The sequence below is a fragment of the Cricetulus griseus genome, assembly GCF_003668045.3.
Source record: "Cricetulus griseus strain 17A/GY chromosome 1 unlocalized genomic scaffold, alternate assembly CriGri-PICRH-1.0 chr1_0, whole genome shotgun sequence".
In the NCBI taxonomy this organism is placed as follows: Eukaryota; Metazoa; Chordata; class Mammalia; order Rodentia; family Cricetidae; genus Cricetulus; species Cricetulus griseus.
In genome coordinates, this window is record NW_023276806.1 from 203,283,222 (window position 1) to 203,308,572 (window position 25,351).

General features: G+C 37.1%; 1 protein-coding gene across 1 annotated transcript in view; it reads left to right on the forward strand.

Moving 5' to 3' along the window:
* Slc13a1 (solute carrier family 13 member 1) overlaps window positions 1–21,974 on the forward strand; it is an 84,453-nt gene extending 62,479 nt beyond the window's left edge. Inside the window, exons 8-15 of the mRNA XM_027390000.2 lie at window positions 3,443–3,562; window positions 7,951–8,049; window positions 8,528–8,629; window positions 11,337–11,443; window positions 13,184–13,293; window positions 18,607–18,768; window positions 20,321–20,458; window positions 21,837–21,974. Coding sequence (XP_027245801.1) covers window positions 3,443–3,562; window positions 7,951–8,049; window positions 8,528–8,629; window positions 11,337–11,443; window positions 13,184–13,293; window positions 18,607–18,768; window positions 20,321–20,458; window positions 21,837–21,974 — 976 coding nt within the window. The remainder of the gene's footprint in view (window positions 1–3,442; window positions 3,563–7,950; window positions 8,050–8,527; window positions 8,630–11,336; window positions 11,444–13,183; window positions 13,294–18,606; window positions 18,769–20,320; window positions 20,459–21,836) is intronic.
* Window positions 21,975–25,351: the final 3,377 nt, after the last annotated feature.

Sequence of the window (25,351 nt, forward strand, 5' to 3'; positions counted from 1 at the left end):
TTACATCACTTAGAAGCTGTCTTCAAGAAATAAAACGGAAGTATGTAACTTTGCTACATACATGCAATATAAAACATTTCATTTATTCATATGTTTTATTTAAATGTTTTCAAACAATATATTTGATCATATTTTCCCTCTCTCAAATCACCCAGATTCTCCCTACCTCCTTACCTACAACTTCAAGTTTTTTCTGTCTCTCTGAAACAAGAAAAAAATCAAAATAAAGAAACAAAAAACCCTAATAATACAAAGGAATATCCAAAGAAAACAAAAAGTTCACAGAAAACAAAACAACAACAACAACAACAACAAAAATCCTAAACATGGAATCTGTGTTAACCAACTACTCCTGGGCCCTGAGCTACTCTGTGGTGTGGCTGACAGTTCATTGGAAAAAAAACTGATTTTCCCTTTCCCAGCAGGAATAAATTGCAAGTAGCTTCTTGGTTACTGGTGGACCTCTGTGTCCACCCCAAACAGAATGGCCAACATAAAAACTTACATGAATTTTTTCACTACTGAAAATAGATATTTTTTCATCCAAAATATTCTAATTATGGTTCCCACCCCTCAAGTCCTCTCTGTTCCTCCAGATCCACACCCTTTCTGTCTCTCATGGTCAACTAAGGAATGAAAACAAAATAAGATAAAACAAAAACAAATAAATTAGAATAAGACAAACAAAAAATAGAAGAATAAGAGTCAAAACAAAAGCATGAAGAACACATATAGACAGACACAGAGGTTTGCATATACAGGCATGCCACAAAAACAAAAAACTAGAAGCCATAATATACATTCAAAGTACTTACAAGATTTTAAAAGGAAAGAAAAAGCCCCAGCACAACACTATAAACTGAAGATCTTCTGAAGATGCCTTTGAGTTTGTTTTATGTTGGCTATCTACTGCTGGGGGCTACCCTTAAGAGTGGTTTGTTTTTTCAGTGAAGACTTTCTTGGAGAAAACTTATTTTTCATTTGCAGTGGTGTTAGTGGAGCTGGATTCTAGGTCAGGGAAAGAACAATGTGTCCACTTCCCCTCTCAGCTCTTTAGTCCCATATGGTACAGACCGAGGTAGGCCCTGGGCATGCTGCCTCAATCTCTTTGAGTTCATATGTGTGTCAGTGGAGCTGTGTTTTGGATGCCTTGTCTCCTTGGTGTCCTCCATCTGGCTCTTATGCTCTTTCTGCCAAAGGGGTCCCATGAGAACCCACAAACAACCCAGGCTATTGCCAAGGCCTTTGGTTTTTCTCCACAAATGGATAGGAAGGCCCCATTGCTGAAGACAACACATACACAACTCATTGAACAAAGAGAAGTTGAGCTGGTGCCTACACAGAGCCTTCATTCCTATGACTAGTGTTCATGCTACTGGAAAGTACTCTGCATTCCACTGCAGGAGAAAGGTAAACACTAACACAGATACAAACCCTTCAATCCACAGTCATCACCTGTCTGCAAAATAAGCTGGTACAATAGTGGCACAAAGTATGTGGGAGCAACCAACCAAGATCTGACTTTATTTAAGGCCCATGCCATGAGATGAAACTCATACCTGACATTGCTTAGGTGGCCAAAAAGCCAAGAGTAGATAGCCCATGGACCTAGAGTAAAACCAAATACTATGGGTCTACTAAAGGAACACAGTCATAAAATGAGTCCAAGTAACATTCTGCTATATTCATAGATTAGTGCCTTGTTCAGCCATTATCAGAGAAGCTTACTTCAGCAGATGGGAAGAAATACAGAGACCCACAGCCAGACAGTTTGCAGAAAGTGAGGGACCTTGGAACATTCAGTGCTAAATGGGATGTCTACAATAAAATTTATATGATTTTTTTAAAGTTGTGGCCTTACTATATGACACAGATGAACCTGGAACTTGAAATCTTCCTACTGCAGCCTCTCTAGTGCTACCTTATGAACAGGCCTCTAGGACTGGCTGTACAATTTTCTTAAGTAACAAAATGCAAACTCTTACTTAAATATGTTGTATGACTTTTCCTGAGAAGATGTGAACAAATGTCTACTCACCCATGGCAGGGTACCCAGAAAAGGTCACATAAACTATTCTATTAAAGTTCCAGTTGGAGAAGCATATTGGAGTTACTTAATAGGAAAATGGTTGTGGAGTGATGTACAGGAATTTGGATTAATCAATAGCAGCTGAACCACTAAAAAGCTCACCCTAGAATAAGTAATGACTCTGAAATGCTACAACTCCAGAGATCTCTGCTGGACTTGCATGCATCTCACCAGATCCCAGAACTTCTTCTGAGCAATTGTTTGCTGATTATAACCTTGGAGAGTGGCTTTGTGACTTTCAGCTTCCTGCACTTGTGTGATTTGTTTACTTCTTAAGTCTTGTGAACTTCACTCCTCCCTCCAGGAACTTATACTTCAATTTGGAGGAAATTGCTATGCAATAAACTATAACAAAAATTGAAACTCTTTATTTTCCAAAAGCTATCAGTATTTTGTCATTTCAAAAAGCACTAAAAACGGGTTGTCAATTTTTTGTATATGTTTAGATTTCCAACTCTCTTTTTGTTATCACATCAAGGACAAATTTATCAAAACCAATTATTTTTCAAATTTCCAGATGTTCCTCTGTAGTTACAAAATGATTGTGATATGAAAATTTATTTAGTATTTAGGCGATATTTTAAAGTAATGAATGTAAGGTCACCCCCTCACACACACAAAAAAAAGGATGTTTGTTATCTTAGCACGTTTAATTGCTGATGCTTTGCTATTATGTTCATTTGAAAGTAAAATAACTAGAAGATAAAGAAAAAATAAGATGTCTTACACAGAATATTTCTGGTCCAGAGTGTCTCATTAGACTGAGCCCAAAGCTGGATAGAATGACCTCTCATATAGCCAAGATGGTACCATGTTTTTTGTTAAAACAAAACAAAACTGGAAAACAGCTGGAGGAGACAGTCTAAGCAGAGTCTTAAGTTCTTCATGGATATGAGAATACCAGAGGGGAATGGTACCCAATAGTGAGTTCTTCCCACCTCACCTGTTCTCAGCCCAGCTGCTTACTCTTTGATCATTCCTGATCTGTTGATTTGAACAACGGCAACAAAACACACCTCTTCGTGTATACACATTTATTTTGTATTTAACGAATTTGAGCTATAGTGATAGGTGTTTTCACAAGTGTTTCACTAGAGATTGATTTAAAAGAATAATTATGCTGCACCCCAGTATATTTAAAAGAATAATTATACTTTGTTGGGGTACAGTATAATTATGTAGTTACAGAATGAGGGCAGATAGAAAGGAATGCTAGTTAGCATACATACTGTGAGTGCACTCCAGGGCAGCCTTCCCTGCCCAGAGCCCAAGAACACTACTCTTGGCTTCATGACTGTCAGTGAAGGCTCCTCATGTCTCTCCTCCCTAACCCAGCTTCCTCTTTTCATATAGACGATACCCTGATTGTCGTTGCCTCAACTTCGGATCTTGGTTTTTGTTTTCCTTCCCGGTTGCCATAATCCTTCTCCTCTTGTCCTGGATATGGCTTCAGTGGCTTTTCTTGGGATTCAAGTAAGTGGACATTTTATTTTACTTCAATGTGATAAAGGTATCTATGCCCCATGCTTTTAGCTCTGTAGCTAGTGTTCTTTCTCCCCTATGCTACACAAACTGTGAGTCCTCATTTTTTCATGCTTAAAACTTTAAGATAAATGAACACATTTTTAGGATAGGCTGGAATAATTTAAACAAGGTTGGCATTGCCAGAGTCTATAAAATACAGATCCAGGAGAGTGTTCTTTGAATCTTAAACCAGTGATGTAGTAACTGCTCAAAAGGCATAAGAAACTGATTTCATTGTGGTCCCAATGCAACTATCACAGTAGAGTAGTAAGAAGCCATGGCCTGTGCTTGTTTCAGGGTGAATGCCCTCAGATTATGAAGTTACTTTCAACTAGTAACATGCAGGCCTTCCTGCTTAATGCTATCTCCAAAGTTGATAACACCTTCAAAATGTAAAGTAACATAGAGTCTCAGAAGACTCCCTGTGGGGAGCTATTGGACTAGTAATTAGGAGAAGTGAGGTGTCGTATATCACCCTTCTATTGCTGTGAAGAGACACCACAACCATGGCAACTCTTATAAAAAAAAAAAAACATTTAATTGGGCACTTGCTTATAGTTTCAGAGGTTAGTCCATTATCAATATGGTGGGAAGCATGCATAGGGCTAAAGAAGTAGCTGAGAGCTACTTCCTACTCTGTAGGCTGAGAGGATAGATAGATAGATAGATAGATAGATAGATAGATAGATAGATAGATAGATAGATAGATAGACAGACAGATAAGAGATTGGGAGTGTCATTTGAAATCCGGAAACCCAGCCCCAGTAACATATTTCCTCCAATAAAGTCACGCCTCCTAATCTTTCTAATCCTTTCAAAGAGTTCTACTCCCTGGCAACTAAGTATTAAAAGATAAGAGCCTTTAGTGGCTATGGTAGTTTGAATGTAATTGGCCCATATAAACTCACAAGGAATGGCAGTATTAGGAGGTGTATCTTTGTTGGAGTAGATATGGCCTTTGCAGGAAGTGTGTCACAGTGGAGGTAGGCTTTGAGGTTTCCTGTGCTCAAGATTTCTCCCAGTGTCAGTCCATTTCCTGTTGTCTTCTGATCAAGATGCAGCCAGCACCATGTCTTCCTGCACCACTATGCTCCCGTTGTAATGATAATGTACTTCAAGTAAATGTTTTTATTTATAATGGTTGCTATGGTCATGGTATCTCTTCACAGCAATAGAAACCCTAACTAAGACAAGGCCATTATCATTCAAGCCACAAGAGGCAACTCCAGCTTCTCACAGGACAGATAAGCAACCTCTGCAAGTTGTTCACATGATCAGTTTCAGCACCTTCCACTGTAAACACTGGGATAAGATCTTGTCCCGCACCAGAATGTCAGCTTTTAAGAGTCCAAACTGAACATGCAGCAGCCAAAGTAAGATACGCTTATCAATGAAGAACCACAAAGGCCACTAAAATGTCAAATTCCAAGTTTCAAGAGAACTCGAGGATACTGCTCTTCTAGGATTAAAGCTGGTGGTTTGGTAAATACTCAGGAGTTGCACGACTGAGATGAGAGCCACCATGAAAACCACAAAGGGCTAATCAATACAATCTAAAATGCGTCCTGTCCCTTCAACTCTCAATACTTCATTAGGAATTGGGTATATTACAAGTCATGAAAATATTTTCCTGAATAATATGATATTTAAAATTCATTTTTATGGCTGGGCGGTGGTGGCACAAGCCTTTAATCCCAGCACTTGGGAGGCAGAGGCAGGTGGATCTCTGTGAGTTCAAGACCAGCCTGGTCTACAAGAGCTAGTTCCAGGACAGCCTCCAAAGCCACAGAGAAACCCTGTCTCGAAAAAACCAAAAAAAAAAAAATCATTTTTATGGTTTAATTTAAATGATCTTGAGGGCCAATGAGTCAAGCAGCCTGTGTTCTCTGAGACAGCTAAGGGAAACTCAACCACTAGGACTTCTTTTGAAAAATGACACAGTACAGTAGGGTGTGATGTTTTAGCTGTGGCTGTAGTTTCCAAGTCTAACAAGGTTGTGGCCGACATTTTCCCCTCTCTATTTTTCATCGTGTTCTTCTTCCTAACTTCCCAATTGTGCTAGTAGTTGGAAGATAGGACTGATGGTTTTAAAAACGCTCTATCCAGATTGTGGGAGCAGCATGTGGCAGTCATCCTGCTGATGCAAATGTGTGGAATGTCACTGACTTCAGCAGGTGGCCTTCAGTGTGACAGGCCAGCTGCATACTAAGCGCTCTGCCCTGGAAGTCCATGCTTTGGGGGCCTGACTCAATTGTTAGGTAGCAAGAATGGAATCAGGGAGACCAATCCCAGCAGTGCACGTGGACACACTATCCAGTGACTAGCCCGCCGCTGTTTTTCATTCTTTGTTACTACTTTTAACAACTTTAAACAAATACATATGCAACTTCCATTATTATTTTAATACAGCATGTCACTGAGAATTAAAAAAAAATTAAGATGATAAAGAGCAGAAACATTAGAATATGCTTCCAACACGGAACCCAAAAAATCCCCCAGAAATGCAATCATTAGGCCGAGTCCATAAATCCTGATCAGTGTTGTATTTAAACAGTCCTCTTGCTGTCCAGGACTGGTTAGACATGACAGTTTCATGTTCCAGTTAATTTTTCAGACTCCTTTTCAGTTTGCCAGAGTGAAAACACTCTAAAGGCTCTAGACTGACAAACAGAAATTAGCTGCCACTCCCCTGACAAGCTACTATACATTCTGATTAGTGTTCTGGCTTGTTAGCACAGTTAACTCACTCATTAAAAACAACCCCAACATACATGAAGCTCATCTATCAGTCCCCTGCATTTATTTCAATGGAGAGGCAGACACATTCTCATATGCTGCATTGGTTCCTTTGTTCAATATTAACCTGCATTTGCAGCAAAGCAAATCCAGCTTAACCTAACTATTTACCATCTGCAGCGGGACAGACAAAGGATGCATGCAGTGTAGAGGGCAGAAAAGACTTTCTAAAGAAAAGTTTTATTTTTGACTATCGTTCTCTCTTCTACCAATAGTTCTCAGGGTTGTCCTCAAATTTTTTTAATGATAGTATTTATGTTGTGATTAAGGATAAAAATTTGAGATGGCCATGAAAAACTTAATTGAAACAAAAATTCTGTTAGTCCTTCTCTGATCATAAATGAAACAATATCCAACCAGTTTCAGTCAGAGGCTATCTAAGTGTATGCATGAGGGTAACTGTGAATGTTTAGGATGGATGGCTTAAAAATCACTGAAAGTCTGTTCACCCAGGCCCTTGAGAGGCAGAGACAAGCAGATCTCTATGAGTTCAAGGTCAGCTTTGTCTACATAATGAGTTCCAGGACAGCCAGGACTATGTAGAGAGACCATGTCTTAAACAAACAAACAGACAAGCAACAACAGCAAAATGAACCAAGGAAATTCTGCTCCTTCAAAAAAGAAACATGGGACAATGTTTTATAGCAGAGTTATATGAAGAAGTGATGACCAGGCATAAACTATATCTATGTTGGCAATAACTTTGTCACTGCTCCATCTTCCTCCTCACTCTCGCCTAAACTATGACTTTAGGGAAGCTTGCTTCTGTGTTTACTGCACACACATAAGGACCTAACTGGTCTAGTCACCATCATTCCAAGACGCAATCCCTAGGAATCTATTTCCTCATCTGATTCTTCCTACAGAAAGATTTAAAAAAAAAATCTTGTTTGTAATTCAAATAAAATAAAATAAACCCTACCAATAAAAAAAAATACAGAGTAATGTCCCACAAAAAATGTTCAAAATTTTAAAGATCCTAGACTTTGAGACAAAAAATAATAATAAAAATGACAGTGAGAGGCTACAAAAGCAAGCAGCTAAAGGCAAAAATGGAGTGGAATTTGGGCCAAAGAGAACATCTGTGTTACTGTCCTGTCCATGCCCTCCATCTCTACACAATGGGATGAAGCTTCCATATGTACAGGAGCAACTTAGCAACCAAGATGCCCAATAAATATACATTTTAAAGTAATATAATTATCAAGTATATACTAAACATTTATAGCTATCATGGTATAGAGACTGATGAAGCTGAGTGGCATGTGAAAACACGTGAGTAGAACAAAAGACATATAAAGGGAGTAGATGGGTAGACGCCATGGGAAGCAATGCAAAAATCAGACATCTAGAAGCCAGACAATGCGGAGAAGAGAATAGTCAATGAGAATAATCAATGAAAGAGGCTCGGGCACAGGGTATGGATTCCTGGTGTCAGCAGAGAACTCCATTTATACATTTATGCAGCCTTCAAAAAGTTCCTCCATAAAGGGGGGGATAGAATAATTTCCTTAATTCTAAAGCTTTCTTATCTTTTCCAGCTTTAAGGAGATGTTCAAATGTGGCAAAACCAAAACACTCAAAGAAAAAGCGTGTGCTGAGGTGATCAAGCAAGAATATGAAAAACTTGGGCCAATAAGGTAAGATATGCACGGGTTCTCTCTCTCTCTCTCTCTCTCTCCCTCTCTCTCTCTCTCTCTCTCTCTCTCTCTCTCTCTCTCTCTCTCTCTCCTCACACACACACACACACACACACACACACACACCACATGCATGAATGCAAACCCACACAGATAAACACAAGCAGTTAATGTTAAAAAAAAAAAAAAATCATGAACTTGCCGGCAAGGGAGCCATTAACACTTGACTAAGAACACAAATCTGAAAAGCTCAGTGGCTGTAAGCCACTTAAATTAAATAATACCATTGCCCAATTAAAATTTGCTAGGTAAAAAACAAAACAAAACAAAAAAACAAACAAACTTCAGAGACTAACGAGAAAGGGCCTTTTCTAAGAGCGCGGCACTCTCCAAATAAGAAAGCATCATGTTCCCACAGCTCAGAGTTTTCACCAATGTTGAAAAAAATAAGAAATGACAGCAGCGGGTTTTTCTACAGGTATCAAGAAATCGTGACCTTGGTAATCTTCGTGGTAATGGCCTTGCTCTGGTTCAGTCGGGATCCTGGCTTTGTCACTGGCTGGTCGGTCCTGTTTTCAGAGTATGTATTCACTGGATTCCTGTTCCGTGCTGTGTCTCTGCTAAACGCTTCCTACAACTGTTGAAAAACTGCGTGAGATATTTTGTCCATTTCTTTGGAAAAAAAATTTTATGTCTAATCTCCTGTGGTGACATATTAAGTATAAGTAAAGAAAGCAAAGACGATGGCCATTATGCCCTGTATAGAAAAGGAGAGTCCATTAGACATGGGGCTATTCCCTCAGAACAAAGATAGACATTTGAACTGCGTATAGACCAGGGTCTAGGCTGGTTAGGAGAGGAGCTGTGAGTCTCTTATAGACTGGATCTATATTGGTTAGAAGCAGAGCTTTGAAAGCTGCACTGGACGAACTGTGTGCGGGAATCTTGTTTTTTTCTGGACAAGTCACTGCACCCTTGCTTCCTTTACCTGGAAGACGGAAATTAAGGTAGCACAGAGAACACTGCTATTTTTTTTCCAATAGAAATTGTGTGAAATAAATGCTACTCAGTGTGTTCTCAGTCTATTTTGACCAATATACTCTGGTTCTTAAATCTAGAAGAGTTTCACCTTATGCTTCCGGTCTCACACTCCCAGCAAGAATCCACATAGTTTGGGAACACAAATAGAAACTGTTTTGAGTCAGATGTAATTTGGCCTGATGGAAGAGAGAAACACCATCTTCCCTCAGCCTGACTTCTCTGTTTTCACAGGCATTGCCAATATTTTTTTTAAAGGTGCATAGGAGGAATTCAAATTTCTCCCAACCACCTTGCCTTAAGCAATGCATGAGGTGTACTACTTTAAAAGATCAGCTTGAGTCTCTTGATTCCTTTAGGGCAAAGAACTTCTCATTTTGAGAGGTCCAAAGCAAAAGTATCGTGTATTTATTTAAAACAAGCTATTGTTTAATAGAAGATTGTTTCTTTGTATTTTTCTAGTAGGATTTAAAGAAAAATAAATAAATAGCTCCGCCTCCCTTTAAAATGGAACCTCCAGTATTATAAAGTCTCTCTCTCTCTCTCTCTCTCTCTCTCTCTCTCTCTCTCTCATGCATTGAGAGCTAGATGGAATAATAGCAAATAAAAACTAGGAGAAAGTCCCAATAAAATGCTCACTACAACCAGCATCTATTCTTTTCTTCCTTATACAAGGATAACATCATTCAGGAGATGTTTTTGTTTGTGGCAGGAAAACAGTGTTTGCTAAGAGCAGGTGCTTCTGCTGCTGCCTAGCATTGTGAGAGACAACAATAGGAAAGAGGAAAAAGGACAGAGCTTGAAAATATAAATAAAACAATCCCAAGACAAATAAAATCTGTATAGGTTTAATACTTGATAGTGCTCAAAATGACTCTCTTCATAATGACTCAAAATTCAAAATAATAGTGAAATAATTACAATTTAAAATGTTTTGAGAATGTCAACATTTATATCTTGACTTAACTAAAGTATGTATTTTGTAAATGTAAAAATCTGCAGGTTTTAAGCAGTTACAATTTCTAAACCTGGTATGATATATTAAGATTTATTGCTACCACCTAATGTTTTCATTCCATCTGTTTGAATCTGGACTGATTTCAATATGTCTTTTCATATAAAACAAAATCCAGTTACATGACACCTGGCCCAGTCTGGCAAAAGCTTAGCCAAAAAGAATTGTAACTAAAATAGAATAATAAGGAAACAATATATTTACAAGTATTGGTCAGGTTTTGAGAAATAATTATGCCACTATAGGTTTTTTTGTTATGAAGGAAATAAAAAGCCTGTATTAAGATATTTTTAAAAAAATATATCAAATTGAGAAAAATAATGTACTTCCTTGATTATTTAGAGTTTTACAATAAACTACAAGAGTATAGACACTTGTATAGAAAATAAGTAGATTGAGATATAAGATAGAAAAACAAGCTTTATGATGTACATATTTCTTCAGGCTACAAAAGTGCACATAGTTGCTATTACTGACTTCTCAAGCTATATTCTAATTATTTGTGTCTGTTTCATTTGTATAATGTCCAGGTGCCTCTTAACTGCTGAGGCTTCCGGGAACCTGTCTTTTTGCTAGAACGGTCTGGCAGTCCCTAGCCCCATCTGTTCTTGCATTATTCTTAATTTGTATAGGGATCATTTGTGAGCATCTCGTATGCCATTCTGATAATTAATCTTCTTAAGTTTCCAGAGGGCAAAGCATCAAACGGGTTGATTTCCTTTGTATGTATGTTTAGTACCCACTGCAGAAGCAGGTGTTTCTTCCTAGAAACCAGATCAATTTGCTTTCACAGTTTATAGAAGAGTTTGAGGGGACACTAGCAACAGCATGTCTCGCTAAATCCAATAAATGACATTATAAATCAATTACATGGGTCTTTGCCAAACTCCAGCAACTCTTTAAACCTCATTTCTCTGACATTATAATAAAAGGCAATATTTCAAGGAGAAAATTGGTTAACAAATCTGAAGTTTACCTGAAAATTCTGCTCTCTTGGGTCTGATAAGGTATCATCTCTATTTATTAAGTACTGACAATATGAGAAATGTATTCAATTATTAGGAATGCATTCTGGAATGATTGGTCCTTATAAGTTACATCAATTCAGACTGTCCAGAGTAGAATACCTTTATTTATTATCACTTCTATGTGATGATTATTAACATAATTAATTGACATCTCATCTAAGTTCTTCATACCATCTTTAATGCACATATTTGTTCATATTTTTCAGGTACCCTGGTTATGTTACAGATTCAACTGTTGCTTTAGTTGCAGGACTACTTTTCTTTCTAATTCCAGCTAAGAAATTGACAAAAACTACATCTTCAGGAGAAATTGGTTGAGTATCATTTCTAACTCAAAATTTATAGAAGACCTTTTGAAGAATTTAAAATTCCATAAGCTTCAGTTAGCACATAGAATATTAAAAATGGCCATGTCAGCACAACTTCTATCATATCATATCATATCTCACTTACACCCTGGAATCCCTATCCAGCCAGCATTTATCTCCACCTACAGGAAGACTCACTAGAGTTTACAGAAGTGAGCAGTAGATTTCCTTCTATACCCAGGTTCCAGCTCTTCTATGAAAGATAGCACCTCCCTTGCCAAAATCAAGGAAAGAATTTAGGAGTCACTTCTTGATGAGACCTCAGTAATAATTTTGAGGACCTCGAAAAGAATGAGTTTCATGGCCAGGCAGTGGTGGCACACACCTTTAATCCCAGTACTTGGGAAGCAGAGGCAGGCAGATCTCTGTGAGTTTGAGACCAGCCTGGTCTACAAGAGCTAGTTCCAGGACAGCCTACAAAGCCACAGAGAAACCCTCCCTCGAAACCCCCTCCCCTCAAAAATAATGAATTTCATGAGAAAGATTACTTATAGTTTCTCAGAAGGCCTTGAATAAAAAAGAAAATAAGCCCCATGTAGATGTAACCTGGGTCACCATTGTAATAGTTGCTCAGGGGGAGCACTCTCTGAGCTTACAACCCATGGACAGAGAAGTAAACACATCTGCAGGATCATGTATTCTCCTACCTGCATTTCTCACCCACAATTCACTCATGCCTGTGCTTTATATTAGTATCAACTCTCAGGGGCTGTATTCTTATGTTACATACATAGGGCAAATGGGTTGTAATAGTTTTGAAGCATAGTTTCATGTTGGCTGCTGACATAAATAGCCTGACAACAGAATAACACAGAAAGAGGAAGGCTTATTTGGCTTACAGTCCTGGGGTATAATCCATCACTGGTTAGATATCAAGGTAAGAACTTCAGTCACATCACATCCACCATCAAGAGCAAAAAGAAACAAATACACTCATGATTTTGAAACTTCCTCTATTCTTATAAAATTCAGGACTCCCACATCAATGAATAGTCACGACAGTCGTCCCCCCCCTCCCCGCAAACATATCTAAAGGCCAAGTGAATCAAGATAATTCTTCATTAAGTCTCCCTTCTCGGCTGATTCTAGGTCATGTCCACTTGACAGCTGAGTTCAATGCACCATCCTAGAGTAAGAGTAGAAAGATGAGCCAATGAATGGATAACATTACTAATGACAACATCATAACATCATAAAATTTTATTAAGACACACTTCAACTATTATCTGAAGGATTTCTCCAGGTAACTCTCTGAAAGTGTATTAAAGTATTTTTATATGTATGAGTGTTTCCTGGCACATATATGTATGTGCACTCTTCAGATCCCTTGTCCCTGTAGAGACCAGAAGAGAGTGTCAGACCTGTAACTAAAGTTACAGACAGTTGCGAACCACCACATAGATGGTAGGAATTGGTGGACCCATATCCTCTGGAAGAGCAGCCAGTGGGCTTATCTGCTGAGCCATCTCTCCAGCACCCAAGTTATAGCATTTTTAATCATTAGGATTCAATATTCCACCTCCGGTCAGTGGAATCTCAAAGTCAAGGTCAAATGTCTGCATTGAAAACAGTATCATAATATTGTAAGCTTCTTGTGAAATGATTATTAAGGATACTGATAAAAATTGCCCTATTTTCTTATTTTCAACAATATTTAACTGTAAGGTTTTTGTTTTGTTTTGCAGTTGCTTTTGATTACTCTCCCCTGATTACTTGGAAAGAATTCCAGTCATTCATGCCTTGGGACATAGCCATTCTTGTTGGTGGAGGCTTTGCCCTGGCAGATGGCTGTCAGGTAATACCCAGTGTGTAAGATATTTAACAATTAGCTAGATGGTTGAAAAGAAGAACACAGACACATTCAGGCTTTGGGCATATTCACCTTTATCCTCTCATTTTAATAATGCAGAATTCATATAGACATGTAATATCCCACACAGATGAGGTGAGTTCGTAGTTCAAGAACTTTTACAGGCCATAAGCATGAATAGCAGTGTTACAGTATGTCAGCATGTCAAAGGAAATAATGTGAGGAAGATTAAAATTCTTAATTCATGATATTATATTAGAAGAGTAGTTTAGTAAGAGCAAAATCAGAGATTCAAAAACGTGATTCCTAATGGAACACGTTGTTTGCTTACTTATTCTTAGGTTGTTTCATGTGGGATTTGGGCTGTTCTTGGGTTTCAATTCAAGAAGCCATCATTCTGTCATTGTCAAATAAAGAGAAGGGCATATGTACATACAAGATATATATATATATATATATATATATGTACAAAATTAATACATATGAATAATTACATATAATCAGAGAAGAGACCATGAATTTAGTAGGGGAGACATGGGAGAAGTTTGGGGAGAGAACTTGAGTATGGTGTAAATATAGCATCAATGTCTGAAGCTCCCAAAAAGTTTTCTTGGAAAGCAAATAATATTTTTCCTTCTGTCTGACTGCAAATCACTTACTCGTGGGTTTTATAGCCTTCTATTAAATATTCAGAGTCATTTGCATCCATTTCCATACTCAGTCACACACAGGAGAATGACAAGGGAGGAGTTGTGACCTTCTTAGAAGTTGTCTTTCTATTTATCTATCTATCTATTTATTTATTTATTTCAATTCTCAGGACACATTGCTCTCTTTTCTTCTTGATAATTTGTTAGGAGAATATTATTTGCTTCTAACATCCTTACTAGTTTCTGCATAGTATTTAGATTCTGAACTTTTAGCAATAGGATTCAGTAATAACTATAAGCCTTAGAAGTCGTCCTGATTCAGAGAGCCTTTCGCAAAATTGCTTTAGGCTTATATTTGCCTTGCCTCATAACCTGTCCAGATGAAAATGGCAGAGATATACAACAATAACAATTTTCTCTTCTACTATTTCAGCAGTAATGAGATCTGAATTCTCAGAATAAATCACTGGCATCTCTATGTCTGCTGATTTGAAGTGTGAGGAAGCAGAATCAGAAAGTCTGGCATTCATAAGAATTTTGCTCATCTCTCCTCAAAATATGTCTAGACTGGACTCTAGACACTCAAAGTGGCTTTGAAAGCATCGACCAGACCCTAGAACAGCAAAATCTGAGGAAATGAAAAGGTGTGGATTTAGTCTGATGCACATGGCTCTCTCAGTGGAAGAATTAGGAAAACCATGGAGGGAAGACTAATTCATTTCAGAAATCCTAGTAACCAGAATCTGCATCCCACAGAACTTTCAGAAAAAACAAAAACTCCTCTTGACTAAACAAACTGAAGTCCTCAGCTTCCCACAAGAGTACACAAATATGACCCTAAAAATTGGTTTTCCAAAATGCTGGGAGACATCTTGAAAAAAGTTTTGCTCAAAGTCATAATTTGTCTGGCAAATGTCTCAAGCCAGAGTATATTTCTACTTGAAGAAAAGAAAAAGAAAAAAGCATGAGATGGCAATTATGTGCTATTTACCTCATGTTGTGACTTCTCTCTTAAATGCCCCTGATTTAAGATGATTGATGTCTCGAAAAGTAATAGACTTTCCAACTCTTACCAGCGAATAATTTCTCTCTCTTGTTGATTTTTTACACAATCCTCAAATGCCATTTTCTATGATAACTGTGAAAGATTAAATACTGTTTTCTCAAATTTTCCTAAACTCCCAAGAACACAATAATAATAGTGACAAAAAAAATCCTACCAGTCTTTAAAGATAAAAACTGCATGGCACAAGCAATAACAGACAAAAGGTGTTCAAAACCATACAAGATAGAAGGAAAATGTTGTAGGAGTAAATGATTTTGTGCAAGTAGATGAACAACATGGGTCAGAACATGAAAGAGTCCTCAAGAAATTAGGTGATTTAAGAGTAAGATCCTGAAAGGGAGAAAGAATTAGAAGCAACAAATTATATTATAAGCACAGGAAAAGCAGAGCTGAATATTAAAGATGGTTTTAACGCTTCCAAGGTTATGTGATTTCTTCAAATACCATCCCCATTCATGAAGGGCCACACAGCCTTTAGAAAATTGGATTATTCTATAGCAAAGTTGAAGCATGGTCTCTGTCAACAATCCTTGCTTACCATTTAATGGTCTCTTTAAATAAAAATGAATTACCAAAGACAGAAAAATAAAATGAAATCTAGAAATAAACAGAAATGGAACAAGGAAAAGACAAAAAGAATGAACAAAGGGAAAAACACATTAAATTTTGTCATTGGTGCCTCAAAGAGATGTTATAAATATTAACGACATGAAAAGTAAAGGAAATATCATTTTAAAAAAATCCCAAATTTTCTAAAACTCAGAATTATGATATCAACTTTATATTTAAAAGACAGCAGCATTGTTAAAAGGTAAAATCAAACATATGTCAGAAGTATAACAAAAGGGTAAAAGACAGTAAACATTAAAAAGAGATGATTGTCCAGCCTACAAAATACACACATTAGCAACACTAACACTCTCAGCATCCTATATATTTATATATGTGTATGTGTGTATATGCATTCATGTATGTGAGTCTGTGTATGTGTGTGTATAACAGTTATAAAGGAGTGGCATGAATTTCAGAGGGAATGGGGAGGATGGGAAGGGTTGCAGAGAGAAGAGAGAGGGAAATGATGTAACTATATTTCAACTAAGACTAAAGTAAAATTGGGAAAAGATAAGAAAACTAGAACATTAGTCTACAAACTCCTTAAGAGACTGTTTAGAAAGAGAAATGGAGTAGAAAGGAAGGCCACTTCTAAAAATGACACAAGGAATTTTTTAGAAGTGAATCCTCTATGATTCTTGGCTAAGGGAGCTATTAAGAGGTTCATGCTGGAGGAATTCATGACAATTCTACATTGTAGATCTCAGAATCTTGAGGTAGAGATAGAATCACAGCAGACTCCAGAAAGGATCACAAACAAGTGATGCGCTCCTCTTACGTCTCAATCAGACCTAGATAAAACAGACTCTTCGTTCATCTCCTAGGAAGTCCTTATACTTTAGTTTTTATACTGCTAACCACTACATTCATTATCATTATATGTATAAATTCATAAAGCTAATATTCATATTCATCTATGGCGCATTGGTTAGAATGCTTCCTCTGCAAGCTTGAGGAGCAGAGTTCAAATCCTCAGGACCCATGTAAATGGTAGGTGGATGCAGTGGCCCTCTGTAATTCCAAAGCAAGCTAGATAGATTAGCCATATCAGTGGACTCTGAGTTCATCTGAAAAAACTTGCCTCCACATATAGCATGAAGAGCAATCAAGGTAGACTTTTGATATCAAACTCAGGCTTACACCCGCCCCCCCCCCACACACAAACATGCACTTGCACAAACACATATGCTAACATAAAACAAATAAAATAGTTAATTCTGTATATGAATCAAAACAATAAACAATACTACTGATATCTAGTGCCCATGCCAGTTACATTTGTATTCACTTTGGAACTGAGTTTACTGCTTATAATCAGTTTTTTTCCTGATGCATAGCCTAGTTTGTCATAAGTATAATCTCACAAAAGGTAGACTTTTCCTACTTCTTAGAGGGAAAAAACAGAATAGCAAACCTATTAATTGAGTGCAGGCAAGTTTTTAGACTGCATGCACTGAATCAAAGATGGGTATTCAATCAGCCTAAAGAACCCCACAGAAGACACAGAAAATAAATTAATTGCTTAGCATTGCTGAACAATTTTAATGATTTCAAAGCTAGAATTCTTGAAATCAGAACAAGAAAAAAATAGTGTGAAGAGAAATAGAATTTTCAGACCTAGAGAGACTCTGCAAATGTGCCTTCTATCCAACAATCTCAGCACATATGAAAAGATGTGTTTCTCCAAATGAGTGGAATGTAGGAGGGGTTCCCACAAAGCAGAGTGGTGGCACAAGGGGGGAACTAAGTAGGTTCAAAATGAATCTAGTCCAGATGGAGCATAAGGAGGGTCTATTCCAGGACAGACATCTTGAGGGAACATGAAGAAAACAAACCCACTTTCTTCTAGTGTTTGTTTGCTTGTTGGATAGGTCTCTAGATAATTTGAAAAGCATGATGAATTAGTGAGAAGTACTTAGACAACTAAGCAAGCAGAATAATGTTTTCTTTGGAAAACAAGAAAAGTAAACATAATATTAGATGACTAAATGGCTCAGCAATGGACAATATTTATATAATGACAGCAGTAAATATCAAATATTGATTTAACCAAAGTATTGCTATGTAATGAGGAATTAAGAGGCAGAAGATATTACCTGTGATAAATGGCATACTAAAACATAATCCTCAGGTAACATATTAGGCAATCAATAAATAATGTTTTAAGTTGAAATTTTAAGAAAAAAAGAATAATTAGAATGTTATTTTGAAGGATGACTATTCTAATACCTAAGTATCAGTGCAAAAGCTAGTAACATTTGAAAGTTCTTGCTTCTGGGGGATACAGTTTAGGAGAAGGGAGATGAGCCTGAGGCTTCCCTATTCTTCAAGCTCTATAGTCCGTCATGACTTATCAAGACATTTACATATGTTAATTATATAAAATTAACATTAAATAGAGAAAAAGCATGGAGAGACAATTAAACTTCTTAAAGCAAGACAATCATATTGGAATAATTTTGAAAACTTGTCCATGTCAAAACTATCCATGTTTACCAAAACACAAGAATATAGGAAATGATGTTCTAGAAACTAACTTAGCAAATGTGTATGTGTTTATGTGTGTGTGATTAAATCATGCTTCATTAAACTGAATTATGTGATGTGTGACAGTTGTGTAGCTTGGTCTATTTGTGAGACTCCTAGCAGTGGGATCAGGGCCTGTCCCTAATGCTTAGGCTGGCTTTTGGGAATCTATTCCTCATACTGTGTTGCCTTGCCCAGCCTCAGTACAAAGGGAGGAGCTTGTCTTACCTCAACTTGACATAGCATGTTTTGTTGAAAGGGAGACCTGCCCCTTTCTGAACAGAAACAGACGAGGAGTGGATGGGGGACAGCGAGGGGAGGTGGGACAGGAAACAGAAGGAGAGGAGGGAGGGGAAACCATGATTGGGTTGTAAAGTAAATGAAAAAATTGAATTAATAAAAAAAATGAATTATGTGAATAATAAATACAAATTTGTTTTGTAGGAATCAGGACTATCTAGCTGGATAGGAAGTAAACTATCTCCTTTAGGTTCATTGCCAAATTGGCTAATAATTCTGATATCTTCTTTGATGGTCACATCTCTGACAGAAGTAGCCAGCAACCCAGCTACCATCACCATTCTTTTCCCAATATTATCTCCTTTGGTGAGTGTTACATTTATGTTGTTTTCCTCTAGAGTACGTTTTTGCTGTTGTTTTGACTGCAAGTTCGCATCCTGTGGTATCGAGTTTCTTTTGGCCCAAAAGGATCTTCTGAAATCAACTTTACATGGTCTTTTTTGTTTTGTTTTGTATTTTTGCTTTTCAAGACAGGGTTTCTCTGTAGCTCTGGTTATCCTGGAATTTGCTCGGTAGATCAGGCTGGCCTTGAACTCACAGTGTTTGCCCTGCCTCTAACTCCCCAGTGCTAGCATTAAAGATGTGCGATGCCACCACCTGCTAGCACTTTACATGGTTTTTATCTCCACCAGATGACCTTTGCTCAAGGGAACTATGTTTGATATTCAAGTAGAATAATCTTTAGTAAACAATTTACTTTCTCTCTGTCCAGGCATGGATTTGTTTGTTGTTTTATTTGCATTTGCAAATATATGAAACCATCTGAATCCATCAAAGCTATAAGGTGAATCAATGGTTCCTGCCACTTTGAAATATCTCCCTTCAGGACAGTGTTCCTACGTTTCTGAGAAGTTCTTCCTATAAAAGATGTACAGATGAATGAGACATAGTCTTAGTCATGCCGCCTAAATATCTTAGACCATTTTCTGATGCCCAGCGAATAAGTGAGACAATTTGCTAAGAGAGGGGGAAAGAGCCCCCCCCCCCATTTCCATGCTCCATAGCAATTACATGAGATAGCTTTGAAATGTTTTTCTGATTCAGGTGGGTTATTTTGGTGAAAAGAAAGCAGTTTACGTTAAGAATTGTTTTAAAGAAATAAGGATGGTCTTTTTGAAAATGCTTTCCAGCCACTCCACAGGGTTATTTGCTCATGGGCTTGAATGCTGACTCGAATTAGAAAAGAAAATATGTGTTGTTTACCAATTGTTTATTGGCAAGAAATCACAGGCAAAATGTCATCTCAGCTTTCTGTTTTTATTTAGTGAAATAAAGCTGTTAGGAAATTATGTGACAAGTTCCAGATAATAACAATTCTCCTTAAGTTAATATTACTAAGGAATTTTAAATTTCTCACAGAAGTGATAGAGTTAGCAATGCCCTGAAAATCTCTACAGCCAGAGAGCCTTCCCCCGATGTTCTTGGTTGTTAGCTGCACACTTGACAATTCCTTTTGGTGTTTCTCACCTCTGTGACATCATCTATTATTTTGAGCTATACCAGTCATCTTATAATATTCTAAAATGTTTAAGAACACACAAAGATGCTGTATTATATAGTATATCATGTGCATGTATATAACACTCATTACATAATAAATACATTTGGTTTTATGTAGTTTCTGACATAAGTGACACTTTATTTCCTAAATGAGTCATAAAGGTCTAAATATTTAACAATGACCATAAAAATAAGAGACACTTTTAAATACTCTGAAAAGGTATAAATTAGACATAATTTTATGCTATTAGGTTTCAACATAATTCTGGGGAAGTATTTTACAGTAAGCTTGCTCATTTGTGTGTTTGGTGCCTGCCCTCAGCATTTAAGTTCAACTCTCTTTTGGCTTTTCGCACAGGCTGAAGCCATTCATGTGAACCCTCTTTATATCTTGCTGCCTTCCACACTCTGTACATCATTTGCATTCCTTCTGCCAGTGGCAAATCCACCCAATGCTATAGTTTTTTCCTATGGCCACCTGAAAGTCATTGACATGGTAAGTCAACAGCTAAAAGAACACACTACCATCCAGTATGCCTCTATATGTGATGGGCCAAATAGGTGCTACCCTCTCACTCCAGTCCACCATTGGGAAAATCAGAGTTTGAAGTCCGTTTCTAAAACTGTGTGCATGGCCGGTCCTAGAATTGTTTTTAAAAAGCAGACATGCTAGATGTGGACATATCCTTAGAATTATGGTCACAAATAGAGATGTGAAAAGCATGAGCACTGGCCTGGGGGAAAGGAAAAGTGCACAGAATTTCTTATCTTGACTCCTTAAACTTATGTCAGGATGATAATCCAACCTAAGGCAAGAAGTCAAAAAACTCTGTCAATCAAAGCAACACTATGGTTCTTCTTTATCACAAATGCTTATGCAACATTTGCTCTGATGAAGACCCTGCCCAGTGCCTGAGGAAAAATATCTTTGCTGTAGCTTCTGGCACCTGTAGGGCCCCTGGGAGAGACAAAGGTAAATTTAAGTGGTAGAACACACATGTTGTCTCCAAATACAAAAATAGAGGTAGCTGAGAACCAATTTGAGATTATTTTAGTCTTAACCCAGTCTCTATCACCAATTTCCAACCCAAATGAGCAGATAGTCAAAGTCAATTCTGTGAGTTTCTACATCCATGAAGTTACAAGGTGAGTCCCTGTTCCTTCTTCCAACTCTGATTGCTATCCCTTCATCTCACAAAAACAAAACTGCTGGAAATATTTCTGTGTACAAGGTGCATAACATTTTGGTGGAAAATAGAATATGTTTAATATAAAATATACCGTGTGTGTGTGTGTGTGTGTGTGTGTGTGTGTGTGTGTGTGTGTGAATATAGACAGACTTATGGAATAAATGTGTGGCTTGCACGGACAGTAAGGATATCCATAGTAATCATACTAAATTTTTCCCTTTTGGAAAGCCATGTTTTAGTGCGGATAATTCAGGAGTAGCCGAACATTCACTGTGAGGGAACAAACCATGACTATTTTAGGCTTTGCAGGCCACAGAGTCCCTTTCACAATTACCGTCCTCCAGTACTGTATCACATAACCAGGCAAAGATATTCTATAAACAAATGAGCAAAGTTATGGTCTATGGAAAAAATAAAAAAACAAACAAATGGTAGTAACATATAAGGGCAGATTGACTTTACATATATTCCAAAGAGAAACCTCTCTGGTGCCATCAAAACGTACTTAGGAACAGATTCTCATTTGACTTGGAAGGTAGAATATCCCTAGTTGATGATAATCACAGCTTATACAGGTCATTGAGCGTGCATGTAGATCAGGTGTATGCTTTGTGTAATGCAATTCTGAAAGCTTTGTAGGATTTTTCCCCAGGAGACTAATATTTATGCTTTTTCCTGTTCTAGGTTAAAGCTGGACTTGGAGTAAATATTTTGGGTGTTGCTGTGGTGATGCTGGGTGTGTTCACCTGGATGGACTCTATGTTTAACCTCAATGAGTACCCTTCCTGGGCTCCTGACTTTGTTAATCAGACCATGCCATGAGATGTACAAAATTGCTACCTACTTTATGGGGACTTTGGGACTTGCTGAGAATTTGTTGTAAGATGTAGCTATATATAACTGGCACACATAAATCAGTGATATAGTCACTGAAAGTCCCATTACATGCCTCATACGCATTGTCATAGTGTCTGTATGTCTTCTGAAATACAACCAAACAGCATCTGCATGCCTTCCATCAGAAACCTAAGGTTGAAATTGTGTTGGCAGACATCTGCATTCTCTTTCTCCATGAACACAATGCTAATGAACTTCAAAGAAGTTAGGCCATTTGCCACATCTTATACTTGGAATTCAGTGTAACATTTCAAACCTCAATTTATTATTTGAAAATCTTCTTATGAAACTAAAAGCAGAAAATAAAGTATAAAACTGAATGTGATACTTGGATAAGTCACTTCTATAGTGTTTGTCAAGGGACTTTGCTAAAGAATCAAGCCATGGTCATCTAGTGTAATCAAAGTAAAATATTTATTTATTTATTTATTTATTTATTTATTTATTTAAAAGTCCAACTGCATTATTGTGTAGAAAAGATGAATTAAAATCATAATAGTTATAAATTCCAAAATTCATGAATCCATTTGATAATAGAAAATTCATAATGATTAATTTCTATGAGTCCATATAAACAGGCTTTTTATGCTTCTATGACTTCTGTGCTAAGCAACACCTTTTGAATAGTTATGAATAAGTGAGTAATGATTTGTAGTATTTTTATAGTATAGTTAGAAAAGCTATGCGTTAAAGATATTAGCATATCAATGCAATGTATAACTTTTACACTTATCAGCACAGAATCACAGTCCTTTGGATTCTCTCCTGCTTAGTCTCACAGAAGAAAAATCTAAATAAAGCCCCTAGTTTCACAAACCCTGGGATGACAGGAAGATTACAAATATTGAAGATCATAACTATAAGCATACTAATTTCTCCCTAGTACTATGATAACATTGCTTAACTTACTTTGTAGGGACCTGTAACCACTTTTGTTGTAGATACTGACTCTTCATTTGGGTTAGCAGATGTCCAGTAGATAGCCATAACAGGATGAAAATATTTGAAATCTCTTCATCAGATTGTTTCTGTCATTTTACTCTAATTATATTTATTTTTATTTTAAAAAGTATTTTTAGAAAACAAAATATAAACAATGAGCCATAATTTAAAAATATTACTGTAAATAGAAGAAAGTCACATAATTCTACTGTATCATACTGAAATAAGATAGAAGTAAAAAACTGAATAAAAATTAAAATGACATACTTGACAAAAGAGAAAAAACTATTTATGATCATAAGAAAAAGAAAACCAATCTCCAAGCATACAGACAAACAAGCAATAAGATTGAAAAAAAGAAAGATCTTTGGCATTCTAAAGATGGACTAACAAAAAGAAAATTATCAAAACCAAAATAATCTGCCAGTTAGGAAAAGATTGAGGTGTTAGAGTATGGAACTTTCCTGCTGAAAATGAAATGGAGGACAAAAATACACCTTTGCTTTTTGATCCTCATAAGCACATTCCTTTATGTTGAATACCTGGTTTGGAAGTTTTTGTAAATTATACTATTTGTAACATTATATTTGAAATTAAACAGCAAGAGGGTTCTAAAAATTATGATTTATCTCTTAATAACTTTATTATTTAAAGTGATTTTTTAAATTTAAATATATTTTGATCATATCTTTCCCTTCCCCTAAATTCTTCCAGATTCTCTTCCCTTTCCTGCCCACCCAACTTTAAGTCCTTTTTCAAGAAACAAACAAAAAACAGATATAACAAAAGCCCACAAAAAAATAAAACACTACTCCAAAAAACAACTGTAACCAACAAAAGCACACACACACACACACACACACACACACACACACACACACACACAGGCACACACACGCACACACACACACACACACACATATACACACACACACACAAGAACAAACAAACAAAACTGTGGAGTCCGTTACATGTTGATCATCTACTCCTGAACATGAGGCCTGTCCTGGAGTGGTTGATCTACCCAGTGTCACTGTATTTCAGAAAAATGGTTTTCTCTATCCCAGAAGGTAAGAGACAGTTCAGTTGTTAACCTTTACCCTAGTGGCTAGTGTTACAATAAGTCTTTCCTCTAAAGCTGCCCAAGCCCTGCTTCCAGTGGGCGCTTTCTGCCAGGCTGCCCAAGTTCCACCTACCACCACATTAAGGTCCCATGTAACACAGAGAGACATATATTAGGTACAAATGCTATTTGGCCAATGACTAGGATTTTTCTTCTTCTAGCTCAGTCTTAATTATCATAAATCTATATGTTTTATAAGACTTATCTTATAGGGGACACTTTCCACTGGCGCCCTCTCTTGTCGGTGGATCACATGGCAACTCCAGATCAGAAACCAGGAGGAAGAGAGAAGGGAAGACTTCCTTCTTGCCCTTGCTTATATATGAGTCTCCCTGTTATGTCACTTCCTGCCTGGATCAGCACTTCTTTACTACATTTCCTAGAATCCTCCTTGACTCCTAGTCTGGCCTAACTTGCTGCCTCATTGGCCAAAGAGTACTTTATTTATCATCCAATAAGACAAACACATACACTGAAGCACTTCCCCCATCAGGCTAGGTTTTCATTCATTCATTCATTCATTCATTCATTCATTCATTCATTCATTCATTTTTTGAAATATAACCAAATATAAGATAAAACAAAAACTGTCACATTTAATTTGGACAAGACAGACCAACAAAAGGAAAAGAGCCCAAGAGAAGGTACTAGAACCAGACACCCACTTCTGCACATGTTTAGGAATCCCATGAAAACACTAAATTGGAAGCCATTACATATACACAGAGGACCTGGTGCAGACCCATGCAGGCCTGTGCTTGCTGCTTTAATCTCTGTGAGTTCATATGAATTTTGATTATGTGGATTTAGAGGGGCTTTGTTTTCTTGGTACCGTCCACTCCTTCTGGCTCTTACACTCTTTCTACTTCTTCTTCCATATAGTACCCTGAGCTCTTCGGAGAAGGATTTGATTGAGACATCCCATTTAGGGCTTGAGTGTTCCAAGGTCTCTCTTACTCTCTGTGTATGTCTGGCTGTGAGTCTCTGTATTTGCTCCTATCTGCTGCAGGAGGAAGATTCTCTGACAATGGATGAACAAGGCACTGATCTATGAGTATAGTAGAATATTATTAGGAATCATTTTATCACATTTTTTTCTATTTTTAGAACAGTAGTATTTGGTTTTATCCTAGGTCCCTGGACTATCTAGTCTCAGGTTCTTGGTCACCCAAGCCGTGTCAGGTATTTCTTCTAAAATAACATACAATGAATTATCTACCTTCATTACTTGTGGTTA